The sequence below is a fragment of the Schistocerca cancellata genome, chromosome 3, assembly GCF_023864275.1.
Source record: "Schistocerca cancellata isolate TAMUIC-IGC-003103 chromosome 3, iqSchCanc2.1, whole genome shotgun sequence".
NCBI lineage: Eukaryota > Metazoa > Arthropoda > Insecta > Orthoptera > Acrididae > Schistocerca > Schistocerca cancellata.
In genome coordinates, this window is record NC_064628.1 from 281,170,386 (window position 1) to 281,194,073 (window position 23,688).

General features: G+C 44.2%; 1 protein-coding gene across 1 annotated transcript in view; it reads right to left on the bottom strand.

The window, feature by feature from the left end:
- LOC126176262 (synaptic vesicular amine transporter-like) overlaps window positions 1-19,173 on the bottom strand; it is a 122,819-nt gene extending 103,646 nt beyond the window's left edge. The window contains exons 1-3 of the mRNA XM_049923409.1: window positions 18,861-19,173; window positions 6,010-6,088; window positions 627-808 (exon numbers count right to left, since the gene is read on the bottom strand). Of these exons, the coding sequence (XP_049779366.1) occupies window positions 627-808; window positions 6,010-6,088; window positions 18,861-19,173 (574 nt within the window). The remainder of the gene's footprint in view (window positions 1-626; window positions 809-6,009; window positions 6,089-18,860) is intronic.
- Between the last annotated feature and the right edge of the window lie 4,515 nt (window positions 19,174-23,688).

A 23,688-nucleotide genomic window follows, 5' to 3' on the forward strand; every position in this document is an offset into this window, starting at 1 on the left:
ACATTTGAACATTTCTTTGATCCCTCTCCACATGCTGCAAGACAGCTTCCTGAAGTTTCAGCGTGCTTACCGTGCGACGGCGTCCCTGTCCAGGTAATCTGCTAAATGGCCCGGTCTCACGCAGACGTTGGTACGCAGCAGCAAAGGTCGTATGATGCGGGATATGGCGATTAGGATATTGTTGTTCATAAACCCGCTGTGCAGCTCGTCTGTTGTGGTGCGCTACGTAGTACGCACCAACCATATCAGTGTACTCACTCCAGGTGTATCGCTCCATTAGTAAACAGAGACAATGCACTACTACACTGGTGGACAGCAGTTGCCTACAACTGAAGAGCGTAATACGCCCTCTAACAACTGAAGATCGTAATACGGCCTCTAACAACTGAAGAGCATAATACGGCCTCCACCGGTTTAAATACTCCTCATAGGAAAAAATGACATAAGGGAAAAATATTTTTTTTGATGTCCCCTACAACCTCCCAGACTTTGTCGGTTTAAGTACTTTTCACCCTGTATAACCAATTTGTGGTACTTCCTGCAAAGTCAGCCGAGACGCATATGGAGATAGGACGAGGGTTTTATGCGTGGCTGTCCCACCAGCGCGCTGCTGCAAAGCTACTCACGGAGGGCGGCGACGAGCAGGACGGCGGTGCCGAAGAGCAGCGGCAGCGGGTAGCCGAGCGCGCGCGTCGCCAGCGCCAGCAGCGGGTTGGCCGCCAGCTGCACCAGCGCCTTGGACGACAGCAGCAGCCCCACCCACGGCGCCTCCTCGCCCTCCGTGCGCAGCACGTGGCCCATCCGGCCGCTGAAAAACCCCGCCTCACACTGTGCCTTCTTACCCGAAGAAACATTGCAGTATTCGAAAACTGAGGTAAAACCATAAAACAAGGAATAACTCGGAAGGGGCAAAAGGATATGACACGAAAGTTGAGTCCGTTACCGCCAGTACCACCCTAAAAATACCATCACTCGAATTTGTGTTGTTAGCTCGCCTAGACGAGATGCATCTTAAATAAAACTGAAGAACTGGAATGGCCAAAAACCGGTCTGTCTTTGGACCTCTTGGCATTAACCGCCGCATGCAGTGTGTCTAGCCATTATCAAGACCTTGGAGAAATGCGTGATACACGCAGTGCTGTCTTAAGATACATTTATTCACTACCGGTTTCGATCATGCACCGTCTTCACAGTGGAAAAATATCCAAGGTAATACCTTCACATGGCATACGTGCTGTTTAACAAGGAAAATATACGGCATTACAGACTTGAAAATGCAAGAAAACTTATACTTAACGTCATAATGCAGGAAAATTGGAAATTCGTGGTAAGTTCTATGGGACCAAACTGCTGAGGTCATCGATCGCTAAGGTTACACGCTACTTAATCTAACTTAAACTAACTTACGCTAAGGACAACGCACACACACCCATGCCTGAGGGAGGACTCGAACCTCCAAATGGCTCTGAGCACTATAGGACTTAACATCTGTGGTCATCAGTCCCCTAGAACTTAGAACTACTTAAACCTAACCAACCTAAGGACATCACACACATCCATGCCCGAGGCAGGATTCGAACCTGCGACCGTAGCGGTCACGCGGTTCCAGACTGAAGCGCCTAGAACCGCACGACCACACCGGCCGCCACTCGAACCTCCGTCGGGGGAAGCCGCGAGAACGGTGACAAGGTGCCTGAGACCGCGCTTCCATAAAACAGGCATAAACAACTAGAAAACAGCGTCGAAAACATGAAAACTTGTTCAAATGGCTCTAAGGACTGAGCTTATCAGTCCCGTAGACCTAGAAACTACTTAAACCTAACTAACTTAAGGACATAATACACATCCATGCCCGAGGCCGGATTCGAACCTGCGACCGTTGCAGGCGCGCGGTTTCAGACTGAAGTGCCTAGAACCGCCGGCCACAGGTGCCGGAATATGAAAACTTTTAAGTGCAGTAAGTGTACAGCATCAGTGGTTAGCTACAACACGACCCAGCAGGCTTTTGTGTTACAGCACAGCGTGTATCATACATTTCTCCAAGTAATTCGATGTCGTTGACAGTTGCCTGAAAAAAAAATGTTTTATTGTCAAGACAGTCTGCCTAAATAAGAAGTGAAACTGTCCCAATATGTCAGTTAAATGCGTTAACGGAATTATCCCCAAAAATAACAGACCTTATAAATAGGTATGATAACGATGAACTAGTGCTACTCCAGAAAACCTTTTGACAGAAGAAGACCACCTACAATCTAGGTCAAAAGTTCTTGGTTCTGACTACATTGGCGTTATATAACACAAGGCATACGAACAATAATATATGCACGGAACAATCAACATGATGATATCTACAGAGTAGTAGCCCAAGTTGAAAAGATACATATACACGGTGTAACGTAATTAATAGCGAACAATGACGCAGGAGAAAACATTATAACAGAAGCATTTCAGTAGACATGGATCCCCAAATGATTCGTCTACGAGTTTGCGAATATGTGTTTACGAGCTGCCACTTACAGTATCAAATGGTTCAAATGGCTCTGAGCACTATGGGACTCAACTGCTGTGGTCATAAGTCCCCTAGAACTTAGAACTACTTAAACCTAACTAACCTAAGGACAGCACACAACACCCAGCCATCACGAGGCAGAGAAAATCCCTGACCCCGCCGGGAATCGAACCCGGGAACCCGGGCGTGGGAAGCGAGAACGCTACCGCACGACCATGAGATGCGGGCCCACTTACAGTACTTCAAAATGAAATTTTCTTCTAGATAGCACAAATGTATTTGAAATACAAACATTTCCGAATAAAATAATAAACCGCTTCAGTTGTAAGAAACGCATTCGTTCAATCACGACCGGTTTCGGGTGATTGCAGGCCCCTCTTCAGGTGAAACAAAGACGATGAGGCGCGTGACCCCAGCACAGTGGATACTAGACTGCAGTGTGGTGACAGCCGCACGTGAGTTACCTGGGCTTGATGTGCACCTGTGTTTTAGCACACCATACAACTATGCTCAGTTGTGAATGTCCTGTCAACGAAATTTATGCAGTAAACGTCTCAATTAAGTGCCCATTTAATTAAAGTCAAAGATCACCCATGGCCCATGGGTAAGGAATGGGGCAGAAGCGTTCTACAGGGCGTTTCAAAAAGAAAGAGCAGATTTCAAACATTTATTTCTCAAAAACTACAAATGATAGAAACACAATTCCAACGGTCCTTCACTCAATATGAGTACCAAATGTTACACAACAAATATCAAAACTGTACCTCAATATGAGCACCATTTGTTACACGACAAATATCAAACCGGTATCTCATTTCTTGCCACACACGACGCAACTGGTCTTTAGTTACCGAATTCACGGCCGCAACAATTCGATGTCGTACCTCTTGAAGAGTAGCGGGCATAGGTGGGACATAAACACAGTCCTTTATGTACCCCCACAAATAAAAATCGCAGGGAGTAAGGTCTGGTGACCTGGGAGGCCACAGACGATGACATTGATCTTGTGCTCCTGCTCTTCCAATCCACCGTCCTGGAATGGTGTTATTTAGGTACCGTCGTACAGGTTCAGAGAAGTGTGGTGGGGCGCCATCTTGCATGAAGATGAAGTGATTTGAATCTTCCTGAAGTTGAGGAAATAGCCAGTTTTCTAACATGTCCAGGTAAATGGTTCCTGTGATAGTTTTCTCCATGAAAAAGAAAGGTCCATAAACTTTGTTTACCGAAATTGCACAAAAGACGTTAACCTTTGGTGAGTCTCTTTCATGTTGAATAACGTCCCTCGGAGTTTCACTCGCCCAAATTCGTACGTTATGCCGATTAACTTTACCAGAAATGTGAAACGTTGATTCATCTGAAAAAATTAATCGTTCGGCAAAATTGTCCTCTTCCATGTCCTGTAGAATTGCAGTTGAAAATTCGAACCTTTTGTTGTGGTCGTCAGGACGCAATGCTTGCAATAACTGCAGTTTGTACGGCTTCATGTGCAGACGGTTACTCAGAACGCGCCATACCGTTGTTTTAGACATGTTTAGTTCGTGACTTGCCCGTGTCGTGGATTTTCTAGGGCTCCTTTCGTAAGCTGCACGGACACGCTCGACATTTTCATCCGATGTGCGTGGACGACCCGTGCTTTTTCGCTTGCAGATGCAACCATCTTCTACGAATCTGTGATGCCACTCATAAATTTGTTTATGACGAGGCGGCTGTTTGTTGAATTGACGGCGGAATGCACGTTGCACACCAACAATGGACTCTAACTTTGCAAATTGCAGCACACAAAATGATCGTTCCTGTGGTGTCGTCGCCATTTTCCTACAAACAAACGCCAGCGCCACTGCGGATTTGCATGGAACTTCTGCGCGGACCATTGAAAAACTTTGAACCTTTCTCTGACAAGAAACGTTTGAATTGTGTTTCTATCATTTGTAGTTTTTGAGAAATAAATGTTTGAAATCTGCTCTTTCTTTTTGAAACGCCCTGTATTATCGTATTTCTCCTGTTTCACCTTTCGCGATGAGCTACGCTACAGCCTGTAATTGCACCATTACCGTTGAAAACATCCACGTACAAATACATACGATAAATAAATAAAGAGCAGGCAGTCGCAGGTTTGAGAGCAGGACGACAGTTATTGTTGTGAGAGGAAACAGCAGCAACAACCATATTTGGGTATGAAACTTCCTGGCAGATTAAAACTGTGTGCCCGACCGAGACTCGAACTCGGGACCTTTGCCTTTCGCGGGCAAGTGCAAGTGGGTAGAGCACTTGCCCGCGAAAGGCAAAGGTCCCGAGTTCGAGTCTCGGTCGGGCACACAGTTTTAATCTGCCAGGAAGTTTCATATCAGCGCACACTCCGCTGCAGACTGAAAATCTCACTCTGGATATTCGGGTAGTTCCTATGGACCTTGGTCTAGCCAAAAAAACTTAGAAGAGAGGTCACAGAACATAGAAACCGGTCAAACACAGACTCGATTATTTGTCCCACATCTTTTCATAGACTTTGACCGCAGTTCCGTAGCATTAGTTTAGGGAGCAAAATGAGTAGGAGGACTTGTATTTCCAGTTACGTGCTTGTCAAGGGAAGGATGGAACTTACGTGCAGGAAGGGACATAAATGCGTTACGTAAACGGAGTAGTGTGTCAGGTGTCCATCTCTCACCACAGATCAACATCATTGTTTGCGGTAGGCATCCTAACATGCATCGTGGACCGCGGACAAATGACATTTCTCTTCCAGAGAAGATTTAATTTTATGAGAAGCCACAACCCATGTCACCCACGAATAATCTGTCAACATGCATTGAAAAGATTGAATATCTGTGCGTTGATTGGTTCGCAGAAGAGATTCTGTAAACTCTGGAAGGTAGGAGACGAGATACTGGAAGAAGTAAAGCTGTGAGGACCGGGCGTGAGTCGTGCTTCGGTAGCTCAGATGGTAGAGCACTTGCCCGCGAAAGGCACAGGTCCCGAGTTCCAGTCTCGGTCGGGCACACACTTTTAATCTGCCAGGAAGTTTCAAAAATCATGGTGTTTCGGGGTTTTCTCAGGAACTGTCCATGAGCAAATGATGTTTTTATAAGTTGCCTAAGTCTCATCCTACACCACACATAATGCAAAAGAAGATTTGCTCATTTGTCTGGGCTGGAGGAAGTTCGTAGTGTTTAAATTTTGGCCCTGTATTGTAGGAGAGTTACAGTATACCCGTTCTTCCGATAGGTACACAAATAGAAGCTAGGCTAAGGGCTATCCAAAACTATTGACCCTTTATCTCTGCGATCAATGGAAGCCGAGTTATGACCAGCTGAGAAATCGAATTTTGGCGCTCGTCTTTTCGGAACATACTGGTACAGCTTTCAAAATAACTAACATTTAAGATGGAGATAAGGGATATCAATGATGTTAAACTGAAGATATTCCAGAGAGCATTCTTCATGTTCAAGTAATTACTGCATCAAGTGCATGTGTATATATTAAGAATTGCAGCGCTTGTTGCTTACCTGGAACAGTTGGCTGCCATGGATACGTTGCTATCATAGCAGACCTCGTTGCGGTACAAAACATCTGGAAGAATGGGAACTGAAACAAACAACAGACTGGTAGAAACATAGTCTATGTAGTGTCACTGCTTCTAGCAGTAGCAACATTATTTTATGCTTTACTGTAGATGCTATTTATGTCCATGTTGTACTTGACGTACTATCACACAAACGCGTCGCCACAGAGTTGGGATATTTCGGTCAGAAGGCAGCGACATTTTGATGACCAAAGATTTATCTGTGATTGATGGAATATAAATCATCAACATGTGTCTTGAGCGCGAAAAAGCTGCACATGTAGAACCTTCAAGAGCTGGAACAACTGAAGTCAACAGATAATCGCGTGGGGCGGGGGAGCGAGGAAACTCTCGCACTGCTGTCGTCAGCAAGAGACCGACATTTGAGGAGTACTCCAACAGTGTGTGTGGGGTGGGAGGGGGAGAGGGGGGGAGGGGGGGAGGGGGGAGGGGGGAGGGGATGAGGGGGGGAGGGGGAGTGACAGGCCAACAGCCGAAACCACCTGGACTGGCTAGCGCGAGCTGTGAAATTGACATTTGGTGACCATGCGCTTCACATTCACACAAATTGTGCTGTTCCAGCGGACGGGCAGAAAATCACCTACGTCTCACACATATTCAGAGTTCATGATGTTACAAGTGCAATATGCGTGCTACATGAACTTTGGTGAATAAAGTATAATTTGTGGTATCTGACGGTTTTTTCTTCTTTTTGTGGACGGGGATGTAGTTCAAATATTTTATGTCAAAGTCATGGCGCTACGGATGGATCAAAGGTAGTGCCTGCGGGTGATACCGGATTTATGTTGTCGGTAACGCTCACATAGCAAGGACTTGAACCTCTGAACCCTGTAGCGGAATACGTGCGTTCTTTGAGTCGCTTGTTATATATAACAATGATCGACGCCTTCGAAGTCCATACATGTTTGCTATTTCCAGGGACAAAATCATTTCTTTCACATATGTCATTATGACTTAATTCAAAGTCTTCTAAATTATGCTAGAAATGGGGATGAATGAAAGTTAGTAGGACATAGGATGTTACTTCTAAGCATGAGTTTTTCAGCATCTTTCTACAAGTACATTTACGTGACCTGGGCTTACACGCATCCAATCATCGGTAACAGCTTTCTGCTCGATATATCTGTAAGACTTTGAAGATAAGATGCGGAGCGGTACAGTGTTATCTCTTGTGTAACTCCTTTTAACATAGAGCGAAAGTGTAAACCAATACCACATTGGTTTTTATTTCTTTTTCTTTCGGAATTTTTCTTTCTTTACTATTCTCTCCATTGATTTTCTGCATATATTCGAAAAATTACAGGTAATTTTTACCACAAAGAAAATTCAACTTTTATACAAGTCAAAAAGAAGTGTGTCGAAGGAGTGATTTGTGTAAAACAAATCATCTACATTAGTTCAAATATTTTTAAATGAAATGTATGGGCAGTTTTGAAGGATGCCGTAACACTACCTCTGTTGGGTTAATTATTTATAATATTTATATAAATCGCAAAAGTGAAACAGGGAGAACCATTTTCTAGCTCTGTCCCCACCTTCTTACACCAACACACACACACACACACACACACACACACACACACATACACACACACACACGCACACACACACACACATACACAGAGAGAGAGAGAGGGGGGGGGGGAGAGTTTTGGCTTCTTGATGAGAGCTGTACTTCAGAATGTCAACGTAGTTGTCAAACTGAAAAGCCTGGTGCTAGCACTTTTCATCCAATGTTAAGTTTGTTTCTGCTGTTCAAAGATGTGTCTACGTGACATACAGAAAATAAACTAACATAAGAGAGGTTTTAAGTATTTTTTGTGTAGTAGAAACTTGTTAGTCAAACAGATAAGTTATGCGAAAAGAAACTTATTTCCTATGTTACATAATGTTTTCTGTTATACTTTAAACAACGCAGATCTGTATTTATGGCATCTTTTCGTCGTTAATACTCGTGGCTGCAATCTCTGTTCGGTGAAAACGGGATAGTATCGCTTCAAAAAAGTCCAGATATTCCTTCAGATTGTGTTCTGGAAACGTATGAGTTGTACTGGATTTCAAGTACAGGGATATAATTAGTTTCCATCGATGTAATTCGTTACGTTGTCGGTTGGTAAATGGAAAGCATTCTATAATACCTAGTTTCAAGTGATTCATATAGCAACGCATCGTGAAATAGATGACTGATTTATTGAAGATATCTTAAATAAAAAAACTTGTCAAATAAAATAAAAATCAGACATTAGTATATCGTAACTACCACACAAAAATTCGAAGTTAGTACACACGAGTGGAATCTACAACATGAAAAAATTATGAGGCTCAGAGCAGGACAGAAAACATCTGCGGAAAATGTTATGGAACAATGGTAATGTAAAATGATTTTAACTCACAGAGACTTTCCGTTCATCACAGCCGTGGCTGTGACGTATACCTCATTGCATCTTTCTTGGCGGTTTGTGGAATTCACATTGAAAAATTTTATTTTTACACTTCGAGTTTAGAAACTCCCGTTCCCAGGTGTTTGTTTATGTCGACCCAGCGACTACATCTATACTTAATAGTTATAATTTGTTTGTCAATGTGAATGAACACATTCGTAGGTATTACACTCTTAACGTGCGTATAATAATTGTGGCTTTGTGGTTTTGGTGGCTATGGTTTTGTTTAGATGAGTTCTTCCATAAACAACTGCCTAATTACAATCATGAATGGCTGTAGTCGTCGTTTCGATGTGCAGTAAATAAATACCGGAAAATGGGAAGCTATGAGATGCAGACTACATTTTGCATTAATTATAACTCCAAAATAACTGACACACTAACACACAGTAATGAATACGAGTGAAGAAAACGGAAAGAGGGTACCATTTAAGGGAAAAAAAGATATAAATTTTTGAGATTATGTAACAGTAGATCTTTTCAGTCCCAGCTGCGAGCATGAGAGACCCGCATACTTACCCGCGCACGTACAATGAAAAGAAATGTAGGAGGAGTTGCCACTGGTCATTAGGATCACCAGAACAATTAGGAAACATTGCTAATTCTTCACTCGAATAGGTGGTATCTGTTTTTCCCCTAGTTAGGGTGCTTTTAAATCCTTACATTTGTCCTCTATCCATTCCTGCTTAGCCATTTTGCACTTCCTGTCAGCCTCATTTTTTACACATTTCTATTCCTTTTTCCATTTTTCGTTTACTGCATTTTTATATTTTCTCCTTTTATCAATTAAATTCTACATCTTCTCTTTTATCCACGGATTTCTGTTAGGCCTCTCTTTCTACCCATTTCATCCTCTGCTACCTTCTAATGTTGTCCATTCGTCTTCTACTGTATTCCTTTCCCGTGTTCTTGTTAACCGTTGTCAAATGCGTTCTTTCAACTTATCCAGGTACCATCTCCTTAATTTACTACCTTTTTGAAACTTCTTCAGTTTTAATCTACATTACATAACCAAAAATTGTGGTCAAGATCCACATGTGCCACTGGAAATGGCATACAGTTTAAAATCTGATTGCGAAATCTAGGTTTTACCACTGTGTAATGAATCTGGAACCTCCCACTGTCTCCAAGTCTCTTCCACGTATACAAGCTTCTTTTATGATTCGTAAGCAAAGTGTTAGCGATTATTAAATTATGTTCTATGCAAAATTCTACCAGGCGGCTTCCTCTTTCATTTCTTTCCCCCAGTCTATATTCATCTACTATTTTTCCTTCTCTTCCTTTTCCTACTATCGAATTCCAGTCCCCCATCAAAAATTTTCTTCTCCCTGAACTATCTGAATAATTTTATCTCGTCATGCATTTGTTCGAGCTCGCCGTCGTCTGCGGAGGTATTTGGCAAGTAAACATGTACTAGCGCTGTAGGAGTTGGTTTTATGACTCTCTTGGCTACAGTAATGCCCTCGCCATGCTGTTCGTAGTAGCTTTCTTGCATTCTTATTTTCCAATTCATTATTAAACATACGCCTTCATTATCTCTATTTGATCTTTTATTCAGCTGAACAGAAGTCCTGTTCGTCCTGCCACCGAACTGTACTAATTGCTACTCTATCTAAATTTAATCTTTTCGTTTCCCTTTTTGAATTCTCTAACCTACATGGCCTATTAAGAAATCTAACATTCCGAGCATAGATCCGTAGAAGGTCACTTTTGTTTCTCATGGTGAAGACACTCTCGTAAGTAGTCGCCGCCAGGAGATCCGAATAGAGGTGTATTTTACCTCCGGAATATTTTACTCAAGAGGACGCCTTCATCATTTAACGATACAACAGAGCTGCATAACCTCGGGCAAATTATGGCTGTAGTTTCCCCTTACTTTCGCCGTTCGCAGTACCAACACAGCAAGGCCATTTTGATTGATGTTATAAGGCGAGGTCAGTCAATCATCCAGACTGCTGCCTCTGCAACTACTGAAAAGACTGCTGATCCTCTTCAGGAACCACATGTTGTCTGTCTTCTCAACAGATACCCCACCGTTGTGGTTGCACCTACCTACCTATCTGTATCGCTGAAGCACATAAGCCACCCCACCATTGGCAAGGCCCATGGTTCATGCTGGGATCGTAAGAAGAATATATGACTAAATTTGTAGATGATCTGATATATCGGGTGCGAACATTAATACTCTGAGGTTAAACCTTCGGCAGCAACAATAACTCCATCGTGGGTAGATATCGAGTCGAACTGAGTTAGGATGACAGTATGGTTACGTCATTCCATGGAAGAGTTCATCATGCATCGTGGTAGGCGTCTGGTGGTGTGTCCATCTCTCAGCAGCCGTTCCGCGAAACGGCAGACTGCCGCCTCGATAGCGATGGATTCTATCACTGTCGAATTTCCAGAGGTGCTGGCGGACATTTTTTCTTTTTCACGAATACTAACACGACTTGTTCACAAAGAACCAACATTCAAATGCGATTTCTGAATGAGAAATCTTCTGCGTAAGATTTCCTTACATACGGAATGTGGGAGGAGTTACTCCTACATATTATGTGTGATTGTGCTGAACTCCTAAGCATATCCAAGCATGCCGACTTGACGTTTGTTTGCACGCAGCCTTCACGGTGCTCCAGTTTTATGATTAGCGGTGTAACAGACGGAAAATGGGCGGCGTCAGGTTCAAATGGTTCAAATGGCTCTGAGCACTATGGGACTTAACACCTGAAGTCATCAGTCCCTTAGAACGTAGAACTACTTAAACCTAACTAACCTAAGGACATCACACACATCCATGCCCGAGGCAGGATTCATACCTGCGACCGTAGCAGTCGTGCGGTTCCGGACTGAAGCACCTAGAACCGCTCGGCCACCGCGCCCGGCGCGGCGTCAGGATTGTGTCGAAGCGGCGAGCTTGACTTAACAAGGCCAGGTCAGTATCGATAGTGTTACGTGACGTCACTTCATTGCACACTTTGGGGACGTTTCTAATAGAACCGGGAACGAATTGCACCACTCCTCCACCCGTGTCGGCCAAACACTGGCGACGAAAGTTCTGACTATCTCGTAGATGAGCACCACCGCCGAAGTGTGTGCTAACAATCTCGGTAAGAATTGTGTGTAGCGCAATAGACGTAACGGGGAAGAGCGCGCATGAAATTCTAATTTCAATATTCTGCCCTTCTCCGAAATCGCTTAAAACGATTTTAGGATCACTGCGGTAAGAAAGTCGCGGTCAGCTTCCTGTCTTACCTTGTGCTCCGCCTCCAGTGACCTAATCGACACGGGGGAAGCTAAACACAGTCTACATCTACATACAGATTCGGCAAGCTACCACATAGTGTATAGCGGAGGGTACATCCTGCCACTACTAGTAAATCCCCGATTCATTCGCAAATCTAGGAGGAAAACCGACTATGTCAGTGGTCGTCAAACTGCGGCCCGCGCGATGTATGTGGAACGAACCGTGTTCATGCGGTCCGCGGTTCTCAGCTGTATTTTTATTATAATATGCCTCTAGCAACTAACAGCCCAATCCAAAAACGTCAACTAACGGTAAGAGCGTCTTAAGAGTGTGTTTTTATCGCTCACTAACAAACAAAAAAAATTTAATATATGCTTAATTTGAACTGACGTTGGTGAATTAGGCCGTGAGCTCCGCAAAGTTTGCCGCTTACGGCAGGGGCAGAGTGGTATGCACCGCGGCCACTGTAGAGTTAATGGAAGTGAGAGGCAGAATATTTTATTGTTTGTATTCCAACGCTGACAGCTTACGAGCATGCGCAGTCAGCGCCGATAAGACAGAAGTAATGTGGATTCATGAATGCGCACTATACGGGCGTTCATCTTCAAGTATGGAGTATGTTTGTAGGAAGTAATATCAAATCAAATTAAGGCTGTTGTATAAGGAGCGATCAAAAAGTTTCCGTTCGAAGGCCACACTGAACTCTCGTCGTTGCTGGAACTTCACGTAATGTCTTCGCCCTCCGAAGGTGGTAGAATTCGAAACACGAAGTGTTTTGCCTCCTATGCACTTAGTGAATGTAATATTCTCATTTGGATTGTCTTCTGCTTTTCCCAGTTACTTGGTTTCGTCTATAGAGGCAGTTTACGCAGACTGACCCCTTGTCTACGTTCCAGTGCTTATATACTCGCATCGGAGTCGCGCTGGGTTGCATATATGCTACAGCAACGCCCACAAACAGAAATTTTTTATCACCTCTTATAATGCAATGCAATGAGTAAAAGAAATATGACACTCCCAACATTTAGCAAACATTTGTGATTGAGTCTCATACTGCAATTCCTGTTATTAATTACTGTAACATACTAATTCATACACGTAACCCATTCCAGAATGAGATTTTCACTCTGCAGCGGAGTGTGCGCTGATATGAAACTTCCTGACATATTAAAACTGCACACAGTTTTAATCTGCCAGGAAGTTTCATATCAGCGCACTTTCCGCTGCAGAGTGAAAATCTCATTCTGGAAACATCCCCCAGGCTGTGACTAAGCTATGTCTCCGCTGTATCCTTTCTTTCAGGAGTGCTAGTTCTGCAAGGTTCGCAGGAGAGCTTCTGTAAAGTTTGGAAGGTAGGAGACGAGGTACTGGCAGAAGTAAGGCTGTTAGGAGGAGCCGTGAGTCGTGCTTGGGTAGCTCAGTTGGTAGAGCACTTGCCCGCGAAAGACTAAGGTCCCTAGTCCGAGTCTCGGTCCGGCACACAGTTTTAATCTGCCAGGAAGTTTCAGGTTACCCACTACTAGTAAGGTCGGTAGAGGAAGGGTGGTAAATTGGCCAGAATGGGAAGAGTGACCATTGCATAATTTTTCCCCTGAACAGCGTTTCTGCCTGCCAATAAATGGTCAGACTGTTTCTAACATACATCGCCACTGTTGTCAGTGAGACCGACAGAGGAAGGTTCTTCCGTTACTTTTTACTGAAAACTTTTGTTTTTGTGTCTCTGGTGTCAGATAAGTGGTTTATATTATTTTTATTACCTCTCGTGAAAGCATAATAATAAATTTATACAATATAAATGTTTAAACAACGTCCTTTGACACATCCTTGTTATTTGTTCTGTGGAGCACGAATACCGACACGGCGTCCAATAGGGATAAGTGACCACACTACTCGTCGGGAAAAGTGGACAGTGTGTTCACCCCGATAAGTTAGTCGCTTCCAGAAAACATGCGTAATACGACAGGTAAAACTGACTTCTATAACATTTTATATATCGTCCGCCATTCTGTCACTTTGTGACAATTCTCAATTAGTTAAGTTATTCTTTGTCTCTGTTCTATTAAACTTGCCTTATACAAGAGCCCGATTGAAAACTGTCTACTGCAGCCTGGTCTTCTTTCAGATATTAGGGCGTGAAGATGCCTAGAAAATGTGCCCGGAAATTATAAAAACAAACATGGGACCCTGTTTCCACAGCACTGACCATAGTAACAGTCTACGTATGAGAAATTGGTCACTATGTAAGCCGCCAGAAAAATGCATATCGTTCCAATATGTTATTTTCTGTTTCTGCTATTTTGTCGAAACTGAAATTCTGAGCCCGTAGCTGTGTACAAAATGTAGATTGACTCTTACAGAGAAGACAACAGCAACCAGCCATTTTTGTAATGTTATTTATTTATTTAAATAGCACCGTTACCGGTTTCGAACTGAAAGGTTCATCTTCAGACGGCTAGTTCGCGTTAAAATACATTTTACATTAGATTTCACTTTACTTCACGTCACTGGGAAAACAAAAAGTGAAAGGTAATGTAAAATGTTTCATAACGTGAATTAGCCGTCTGAAGATGAATCTTTCGGTTCGAAACCGATAACGGCGCTATTTAAATAAATAAATAGCATTGTAAAAAGTGGCTGGTTGCTGTTGTCTTCTCTGTAAGCGTCAATCTGTATTTTCTTTTTCAGCTAAAAGTATTCGTGTGGTATCTTTGCGATTCTTAGGTGAAATTCATGTTGACGGCAGTAGAATTTTTCTACAGTCAGCCCCAAATGTCAGTTCTTCACAGTATATTTTCTCAATAGTGTTCACGGAAAGAACGTCATCTTCCCTCCAGGGATGCCAGTTTGCGTTCTTGGAGCATTTCTGTAATACTGATGTTCTGGTCTAATCTACCGGTAACAAATCGAACAGCACGTCTCTGAATTGGTTCCATGTCTTCTTTTATTGATACTTCGAGGTGATTCCAAACACTCTAGCAGCACTCAAGAATTTGTCGTACAACTGCTCTACACTCGGTGTTCTTTATGGGTGATCTAAACATTCCTAGAATTCTGCCAGTAGACCGAAGGCGGCCATTCACTTCCTTACTACTGACTTTCTGTGCTCGTTCCAGTTCATACCGATTTGCAACGTTGCGCCTAGATATTAATCGACGTGACTGTAGCAAAGAGTACAGCACTAATACTACATTCGAAAATTAGACGGTTGTTTCTCCTACTCATCTGTATAAAATTATCTTTTCCAATGTTTAGAGCACGCTGCCAGTCATCATCACAAATAGAAATTGTAAGTCATCATGATTCCTCTTACTATTGTGAATTTTAAAATTTTCCCGGCGAATTGACTGTTCAAACAAATTTCGGGCTTGCAGCCGGTCGTCGTTCAATACTTCGCACGATATTTCAACTGGGCACCTGCCAGTCATCTTCAGGTGAGCCGTCGCAGACTGGCGAAAACGTCCTCCGTTCCGCAATATATACCGTACTGTAACTATTCTGCGCATGCGTCCAAAACTTGACATGAAGATGACTGGCAGGTGCCCAGTTGAAATATCGTGCGAAGTATTGAACGACGACCGGCTGCAAGCCCGAAATTTGTTTGAACTATCCTCTTACTGTCACCATGCGACGACAATTTTAGAGCGCCGTCATAGAGCAGTGCAGATTCTGCTCAGCCCATGTGTCTGCTCGCTTTTGTATATAGAGAACATGAGCTGTCCCGTCACACTTTACTGGGTCACTCCTAACGATGGCCTGACGTCTGACTACGTACAGAGTTCTAGAGAAGTCTTGGAGCCACCCGCGTATCTGAGAACTATTGCCGTATGGTCGTATCTTCGTTATCAGTCTGCAGTGGGGCACTGTGCCAAACACTTAACCGGAAATAAAAATTCACTAAATCCTCCCTGGCAAAAACAGGTCTACTTGTATAAAACATTGTCTTTAATTTGAGCAAGAACTTTCTGACAATATACGTTTGGAGCATAGAATTGTTTGGGAGTCACTCACGGACTGTGGGAAAAGGAGAGAGGGAGACAGAGAGAGTATCAGCATGTGAAACGTGATGCTGTAGAAGGATGTTGAAGATTAGATGGACTGATAAAAAACGAGGTTGAAAAACTTGAAAAATGTCATATTATCGCCTTGAGCTGTTAGTACAGAACTTTATTTATACAGCCCATATCAGTCTTCTGACCATAATCAGGTTCTCACACAAAAGTATTCACAGCATAATGTTAGCGAAATAAAATGATAAAAGATAAAATCATGAATAATACACTGTTATCATATTGTAATATAAATTACGTCGTCAGTTGCAAATTACGTCGTCAGTTACAAATTACGTCCTCAGTTATTGTATTATGATATAATAAGAGCGTATTATTCATAGTTTTATCACCTGACGACAATAATTTTATATTTCGATAACATGATGCCGTGAATGCTTTCACGTAAGACTCTGATGATGGTTAGACGACTGAAACTGGTTGTATGAATAATTTTACCAACAGCTCAAGGTGGTAATATGACATTTTTCAAATATATGAGAGCTCTGGGGCATCACCACCTGCAAAAATGAGGTTCTCGAAAGAATCGCCGGCAAAAAGTATATGTGGAAAACAATGACAAGAAAAAGTCACAGCATGACGAAATTTTTGTTTAGAGATCAGCGAATAATTCCAATGGTAGGAGGGGCTCTTGAAAAGTCCGTGCAAAGTCCGAGAGATGGCACGACCGGTGCGTATAGAGGTCATGTTTAGTTACTACCATCTTTGGAAAGAACGCATACCAAGTTTGAGCCATATTGGTCTATTTCTTTGTGTTTGGCATTCGTGTGAATCAAGGAAGTCGAGTGATTGTCGAAAAATGGACGAAAGAGAATTTCATGTGGTGATTAAACATTACTTTATGATAAGCAAAACGCCTCAGGAGACTAAAGAGAAGCTTAATTAACATTACGGTGACTCTGCACCTTCGATTTGGAGAGTTTATAAGTGGTTTCAAAATTTTTGGAGTGGCTATATGGGCACAAGTGACGCTGAACGTTCTGGACGCCCTGTGGAGGTTACGTCTCCAGAAATCATTGATAAAATCCATGATATGGTGATGGATGACAGAAGAGTTAAGGTGCGTGAGATTGATAGTCCTGTGGGAATCTCGAATGAATGGATACATAATATTTTGCATAAACATTTGGACATGAGAAAGCTATCCGCAAGATGGTTCCGCGATTGATCACGCTTGACCAAAAACGGAATCGTGTGAAGTGTTTCAAGGATGCTTTGCAGCTGTTCAGGAAGAATCTGCAGGACTTTAAGTGTCGTTTCGTTACTGTGGATGAAACATGGATACATTACCATAGTCCTGAGACCAAACAACAATCTAAACAATGGGTTACCAAGGGAGAATCTGCACCAAAAAAGGCGAAGACCATTCCTTCGGCCGGAAAGGTTATGGCGACTGTCTTTTGGGATTCGCAAGGGATAATCCTCATCATCTATCTCGAAAAGGGTAAAACTATTACAGGGGCACATTATTCATCGTTATTGGACTGTTTGAAAAACGAGCTGCAAGGAAAAACGCCGACGATTGGACTGCAAAAAAGTCCTTTTTCATCACGACAGTGCATGAGCACACATCTCAGCAGTTGTGGTCGCAAAATTTATGGAAACAGGATTCCAACTCGTTTCACATGCTCCCTATTCTCCAAACTTGGCTCCCTCGGACTACTATTTGTTCCCCAATTTAAAGAAATGGCTGGCGGGACAAAGATTTTATTCAAACGTGGAGGTGATTGCAGAAACTAATAGCTATTTTGCAGACTTGGACAATTCCTATTATTCGGAAGGGATCAACAAATTAGAACAGTGTTGGAAAAGTGTATAAGTCTAAAAGGAGACTGCGTCGAAAAATAAAAAAAGGTTTACCCCAAACACGTAAGTAGCGGGTGATCAAAAAGTCAGTATAAATGTGAAAACTTAATAAACTACGGAATAATGTAGATAGAGAGGTAAAAATTGACACACGTGCTTGGAAGGACATGGGGTTTTATTAGAACCCAAAAAAACAAAGTATTGCTAGACGCGTGAAAGATCTCTTGCGCGCGTCGTTCGGCGATGATCGTGTGCTTAGTCGCCACTTTCGTCATGCTTGGCCTACCAGGTCAGCAGACCTCAGTCCGTGCGATTATTGGCTTTGGGGTTACCTGAAGTCGCAAGTCTATCGTGATCGACCGACATCTCTAGGGATGCCGAAAGACAACATCTGACGCCAATGCCTCACCATAACTCCGGACATACTTTACAGTGCTGTTCACAACATTATTCCTCGACTACAGCTATTGTTGAGGAATGATGGTGGACATCTTGAGCATTTCCTGTAAAGAACATCATCTTTGCTTTGTCTTACTTTGTTATGCTAATTATTGCTTTTATGATCAGATGAAGTGCCATCTGTCGGACATTTTTTGAACTTTTGTATTTTTTTTTTTTTGGTTCTAATAAAATCCCATGTCATTCGAAGCATGTGTGTCAATTTGTACCTCTCTATCTACATCATTCCGTGATTTATTCAGGTTTGAAATTTATACTGACTTTTTGATCACCCGGTAGTTTTTATGTTTGCACGTACTTTTCAAACGCACCTCGATTGGTTCAAATGGCTCTGAGCACTATGGGACTTAACATCTGTGGTCATCAGTCCCCTAGAACTTAGAACTACTTAAACCTAACTAACCTAACGACATCACACACATCCATGCCCGAGGCAGGATTCGAACCTGCGACCGTAGCAGTCGCGCGGTTCCGGACTGAGCGCCTAACCGCTATACCACCGCGGCCGGCCAAACGCACCTCGTACCAGTGGGAGCTGTAGAAGGTAAAACCCGTGATTGGAATATATCTAACAAATAACTGTCGACATTGGATGTAGCACTGTGAGATACAGAGGTTGGGAGTGGATAGTAAATCGTGGTGGCTGCATCTAGAGCCAGATCACTGTTGAACGAAAAGAGGAATAAACTAAAACAAGCGGATGAGGATGGAGACAGGAGTAGGGCAGACGGGCAGCGCATGTGCCAGATGCGGCGTTTACCGACTGCGGTGAGCAGGACGTTGTCGAGCAGCAGCGAGCAGTAGACGAGGCCCACCACCAGCGCCGCGGAGGCCGCCTTGCGCGGAGGCGGCGGCATGCCGCCACCCGTGGCCGTGTCTGCCTCTACAGCAGCCGCAAACACCGCTGCCGACGTCACTGCCGCCGCCGCCGATGCTGTCGCCCCCAGACTGGCGAACACGCGACCGTCCGACAGGGGTCGGGGGCGGTTCTGCGCCGGCGCCCCGCTGCTACTGGGGGATGCGGAGGAGGAGGAGGGGGAGGAGGCCAGGCGTGGCTGACAGAGTGCCACCATGCTAGCGTCCTGCAACTGTGTTAAACGCCCGGCAACGTATATTTACGCCGAATCGACAAAATAACGGAGTTACTCGCTGTGGCTTACTGGCATCCTACAGTAACTGGTATAGCTGGTAGTAGGTTTTACTCGTCCATGATGTACTTTCGCAAAGACGTTGGATACATCATAGTGTAACAGTGTAAGAAAAAAAAAACTTAATTATACACTACTGGCCATTGAAATTGCTACACCACGAAGATGACGTGCTATAGACGCGAAATTTAACCGACAGGAAGAAGATGCTGTGATATGCAAATGATTAGCTTTTCAGAGCATTCACACAAGGTTGGCGCCAGTGGCGACACCTACAACGTGCTGACATGAGGAAGGTTTCCAACTGATTTCTCATACACAAACAGCAGGTGACCGGCGTTGCCTGGTGAAACGTTGTTGTCATGCCTCGTGTAAGGAGGAGAAATGGGCACCATCACGTTTCCGACTTTGATAAAGGTCGGATTGTAGCCTATCGCGATTGCGATTTATCGTATCGCGACATTGCTGCTCGCGTTGGTGGAGATCCAATGACTGTTGCCAGAATATGGAATCGGTGGGTTCAGGAGGGCAATAGGGAACGCCGTGCTGGATCCCAACGGCCTCGTATCACTAGCAGTCGAGATAACAGGCATCTTATCCGCATGGCTGTAACGGATCGTGCAGCCACGTCTCGATCCCTGAGTCAACAGATGGGGACGTTTGCAAGACAACAACCATCTCCACGAACAGTTCGACGACATTTGCAGCAGCATGGACTATCAGCTCGGAGACCATGGCTATGGTCACACTTGACGCTGCATCACAGACAGGAGCGCCTGCGATGGTGTACTCAACGGCGAACCTGGGTGCACGAATGGCAAAACGTCATTTTTTCGGATGAATCCAGGTTCTGTTTACAGCATCATGATGGTCGCATCCGTGCTTGGCGACATCGCGGTGATCGCACATTGGAAGCGTGTATTCGCCAACGCCATACTGTAGTATCACCCTGCGTGATGGTATGGGGTACCATTGATTACACGTTTCGGTCACCTCTTGTTCGCATTGACAGCACTTTGATCAGTGGACGTTACATTTCAGATGTGTTACGACCCGTGGCTCTACCCTTCATTCGATCCCTGCGAAACCCTACATTTCAGCAGGATAAAGCACGACTGCATGTTGCAGGTCCTCTACGGACCTTTCTGGATACAGAAAATGTTCGACTGCTGCCCTGGCCAGCACATTCTCCAGATCTCTCACCAATTGAAAACGTCCGGTCAATGGTGGCCGAGCAACTGGCTCGTCTCAATACGTCAGTCACTACTCTTGATGAACTGTGGTATCGTGTTGAAGCTGCATGGGCAGCTGTACCGGTATACGCCATCCAAGCTCTGTTTGACTCAATGCCCAGGCGTATCAAGGCCGTTATTACGGCCAGAGGTTGTTGTTCTGGGTATTGATTTCTCAGGATCTGTGCACCCAAATTGCGTGAAAATGTAATCACATGTCAGTTCTAGTACAATATATTTGTCCAATGAATACCCGTTTATCATCTGCATTTCTTCTTGGTGTAGCAATTTTAATGGCCAGTAGTGTGTATAGGACAGTCCATCTATTGCGGAAAATGAGAATCTCGACGATTTTCGCCTGTTATCGACATCGATAATGGCAAGTTATCCGTCCCAGTGATTCCAAGACTTTCGAGAATGTCTTAATTTCAAGTGTGAAGTCGGATAATAAATGACAAAAGAAATATTTTTTCATGACACATAGTTATAAATCAACAATTTTCTCATTTTATTCCCTTTATCTGTACCGTGAAGCCTTTCCTCTTACCAAATTTCATGAGTCTACGTCAAAGGGAAGTAACCATAAGTTTTTGATGAGTGAGTTTGTGTTGGGGTTGATCTGGGGGAGGAGACCAACCTGCGAGGTCACCAGTCTCATCGGACTAGAGAGGGATGGGGAAGGAAGTCGGCCGTGCCTCCTCAAAGGAACCATCCTGGCATTTTCCTCAAGCGACTTAGGAAAATCACAGGAATCCGAAATCAGGATGGCCGGACGCAGGATTGAACCTTCGTCCTCCCGAATGCGAGTCCAGTGTGCTAACCACTGCGCCAACTTGCTTGGTGAGTGAGTTTGCGAGTAACAAAATATGTGGCTCAAACGGCCGTATCTTCGGACTGCATTGACCTAGAAGCTAACGTTTATTATATCACCAAGGTGCCATAAACCTTATTTTGTGACACAAATTTCAAACTTGATACGTCTGCCCGTTCCTAAGAAAAAGGGTTTTGAAAAGTCGGACACACGGATAGCCAGAAATAATCCTACAAGGGTTCCCGCTTTTACCGATTGAGTTCCGGTACCCTAAAAACTAAACCAAGGTGGACTTCAAAAAGCAAGTTACACGTACACGTCAGGCCAAGTAATTTTTTTGAGTGCACTTCAAGGTGATACAGATACATGACACTATTTTTCCACATAGTCAACAACTCTCTACAAACAACTTTCGGAACGTTTTAACAGTAATTGAATCCCTGGGTCATAGAAATCCGTTCCTTGGTGACGGAGCTATTTGACGACCGCGGATTGAACGTTCTCATCAGAAAAATCTCCTTCTCGCCCCCCACCCCCGATGTTTTCTCAACGTGCCGTAAAGATGAAGACTGCATGGTGCAATATCTGGACCGTCTGATCGGCATCAATCACGTTCATGGCTGGATGCGACATGGGATTTCCTCCATATTCACCCAGAACTTCGCGATGAGTCTGTGTGCAACTGAGTCGTTTCGCCCACAAGAGCAGTACTGTTCCGCGTACTTCAGCTTTGGAGTACGTTTCCAGTTGCCACGTCGTTCCACTCCCACGCTGTGACACATCTCTTGTCCGTATCACAGCAGAACTCTGTCTGCTGGAAATCCAGAACATCTACTCTCTTCTGACAATGAGCCAACATTGCTGCGCAGTGGCCTTAGCGTGGGACGATGTATGTAACTTACGTACTGAAGTCCCCATATATACAGATATTTACGAGGGTAATCCCAAAAGTAAGGTCTCCTATATTTTTATAAGTACATAGACCTGTTTATTTCTACAATGGTTTACATCAGTTTACAGCTTGAACATTTAGCTATTTTTAGACATAATCACCATTTCTGTCGATGCATTTTTGTAGACGCTGTGGTAGTTTTTGTATGCCCATGTCATACCAAGTCGCCGCCTTGCTGTTCAGAAAGTTATGAACCTGTTCTTTCGTCTCGTCGTCGCAGCTGAATCGCTTTCCGGCCAAATGTTCTTTTAACTTAGGGAACAGCTGATGGTCACTGGGCGCCATGTCAGGACTATAGGGTGGGCGGGTGATTATGTTCCACTGAGACTGTTGCAGGAGAGCAACGGTTTTCCGAGCGATGTGTGGGCGAACGTTGTCATGGAGAATGTGTACGTCCTTGCTCAATATTCCTCTTCTCCGCTACTGAATTGCCCGTTTGAGTTTTTTCAGAGTCTCACAGTACCTGTCAGCGTTAATTGTGGTCAGTGGGAATAAAGTCGACCAACAATACCCCTTTCCGATCCCAAAAAACGGTTTCATGACTTACCGGCGGACTGTGTTTGCTCGAATTTCCGCGTCGTTGGCGAAGAAGGATGCCGCCACCGGCGTGATTGTTGCTTGGTCTCAGGTGTAAAGTGGTATGCCCAGGTTTCGTCACCTGTGACAATTGAGTCCAGAAAGTTGTCCTGCTCGGCTGCAAGGCGGTGAAGAAATTCGCGGGAAGCATCAACTAATTGCCGCATGTAGTCCTCAGTCAGCATGCGTGGCACTCATCTTGCACACACCTTCCGGTAGTTCAATGTTTCCCTTGAAATTCTGTGAGCGGTGCTTCGGGAAACCCCAGGAACCAATATGCAGAGATCATACAGGGTGATCCGCCGATCTTCACGCATGCTTTGTTCAATATTCAACACTGTCTCCTCAGAAATTGACGGTCTTCCGCTCCTTTGTTGGTCGTGAATTTCGGTCCGACCAGCTGCAAACTCTCTACACCACTTACGAACATTTTTGACATCCATGCACGACTCTCTCTCTCTCTCTTGTCCGCCGCTCGTGGTCTCGCGGTAGCGTTCTCGCTTCCCGAGCACGGGGTCCCGGGTTCGATTCCCGGCGGGGTCAGGGATTTTCACCTGCCTCGAGATGACTGGGTGTTTGTGTTGTCCTCATCATTTCATCATCATCCAGGAAAGTGGCGAAATTGGACTGAGCAAACATTGGGTAATTGTACGGGCGCTGATAACCACGCAGTTGAGCGCCCCACAAACCAAACATCATCATCATGCACGACTCACCATACACTTCCGTCAATTGGCGATGGATTTCAGTCGGCGCAGTGCCCTTTGCGTTCAAAAACCGAATAGCTGCGCGCAATTCGCACTTGGCGGTGACATCCAACGGGAGCTCCACTCTCAACGGCTGCCAAGACCGAGCGCCTCGAGCGCCCA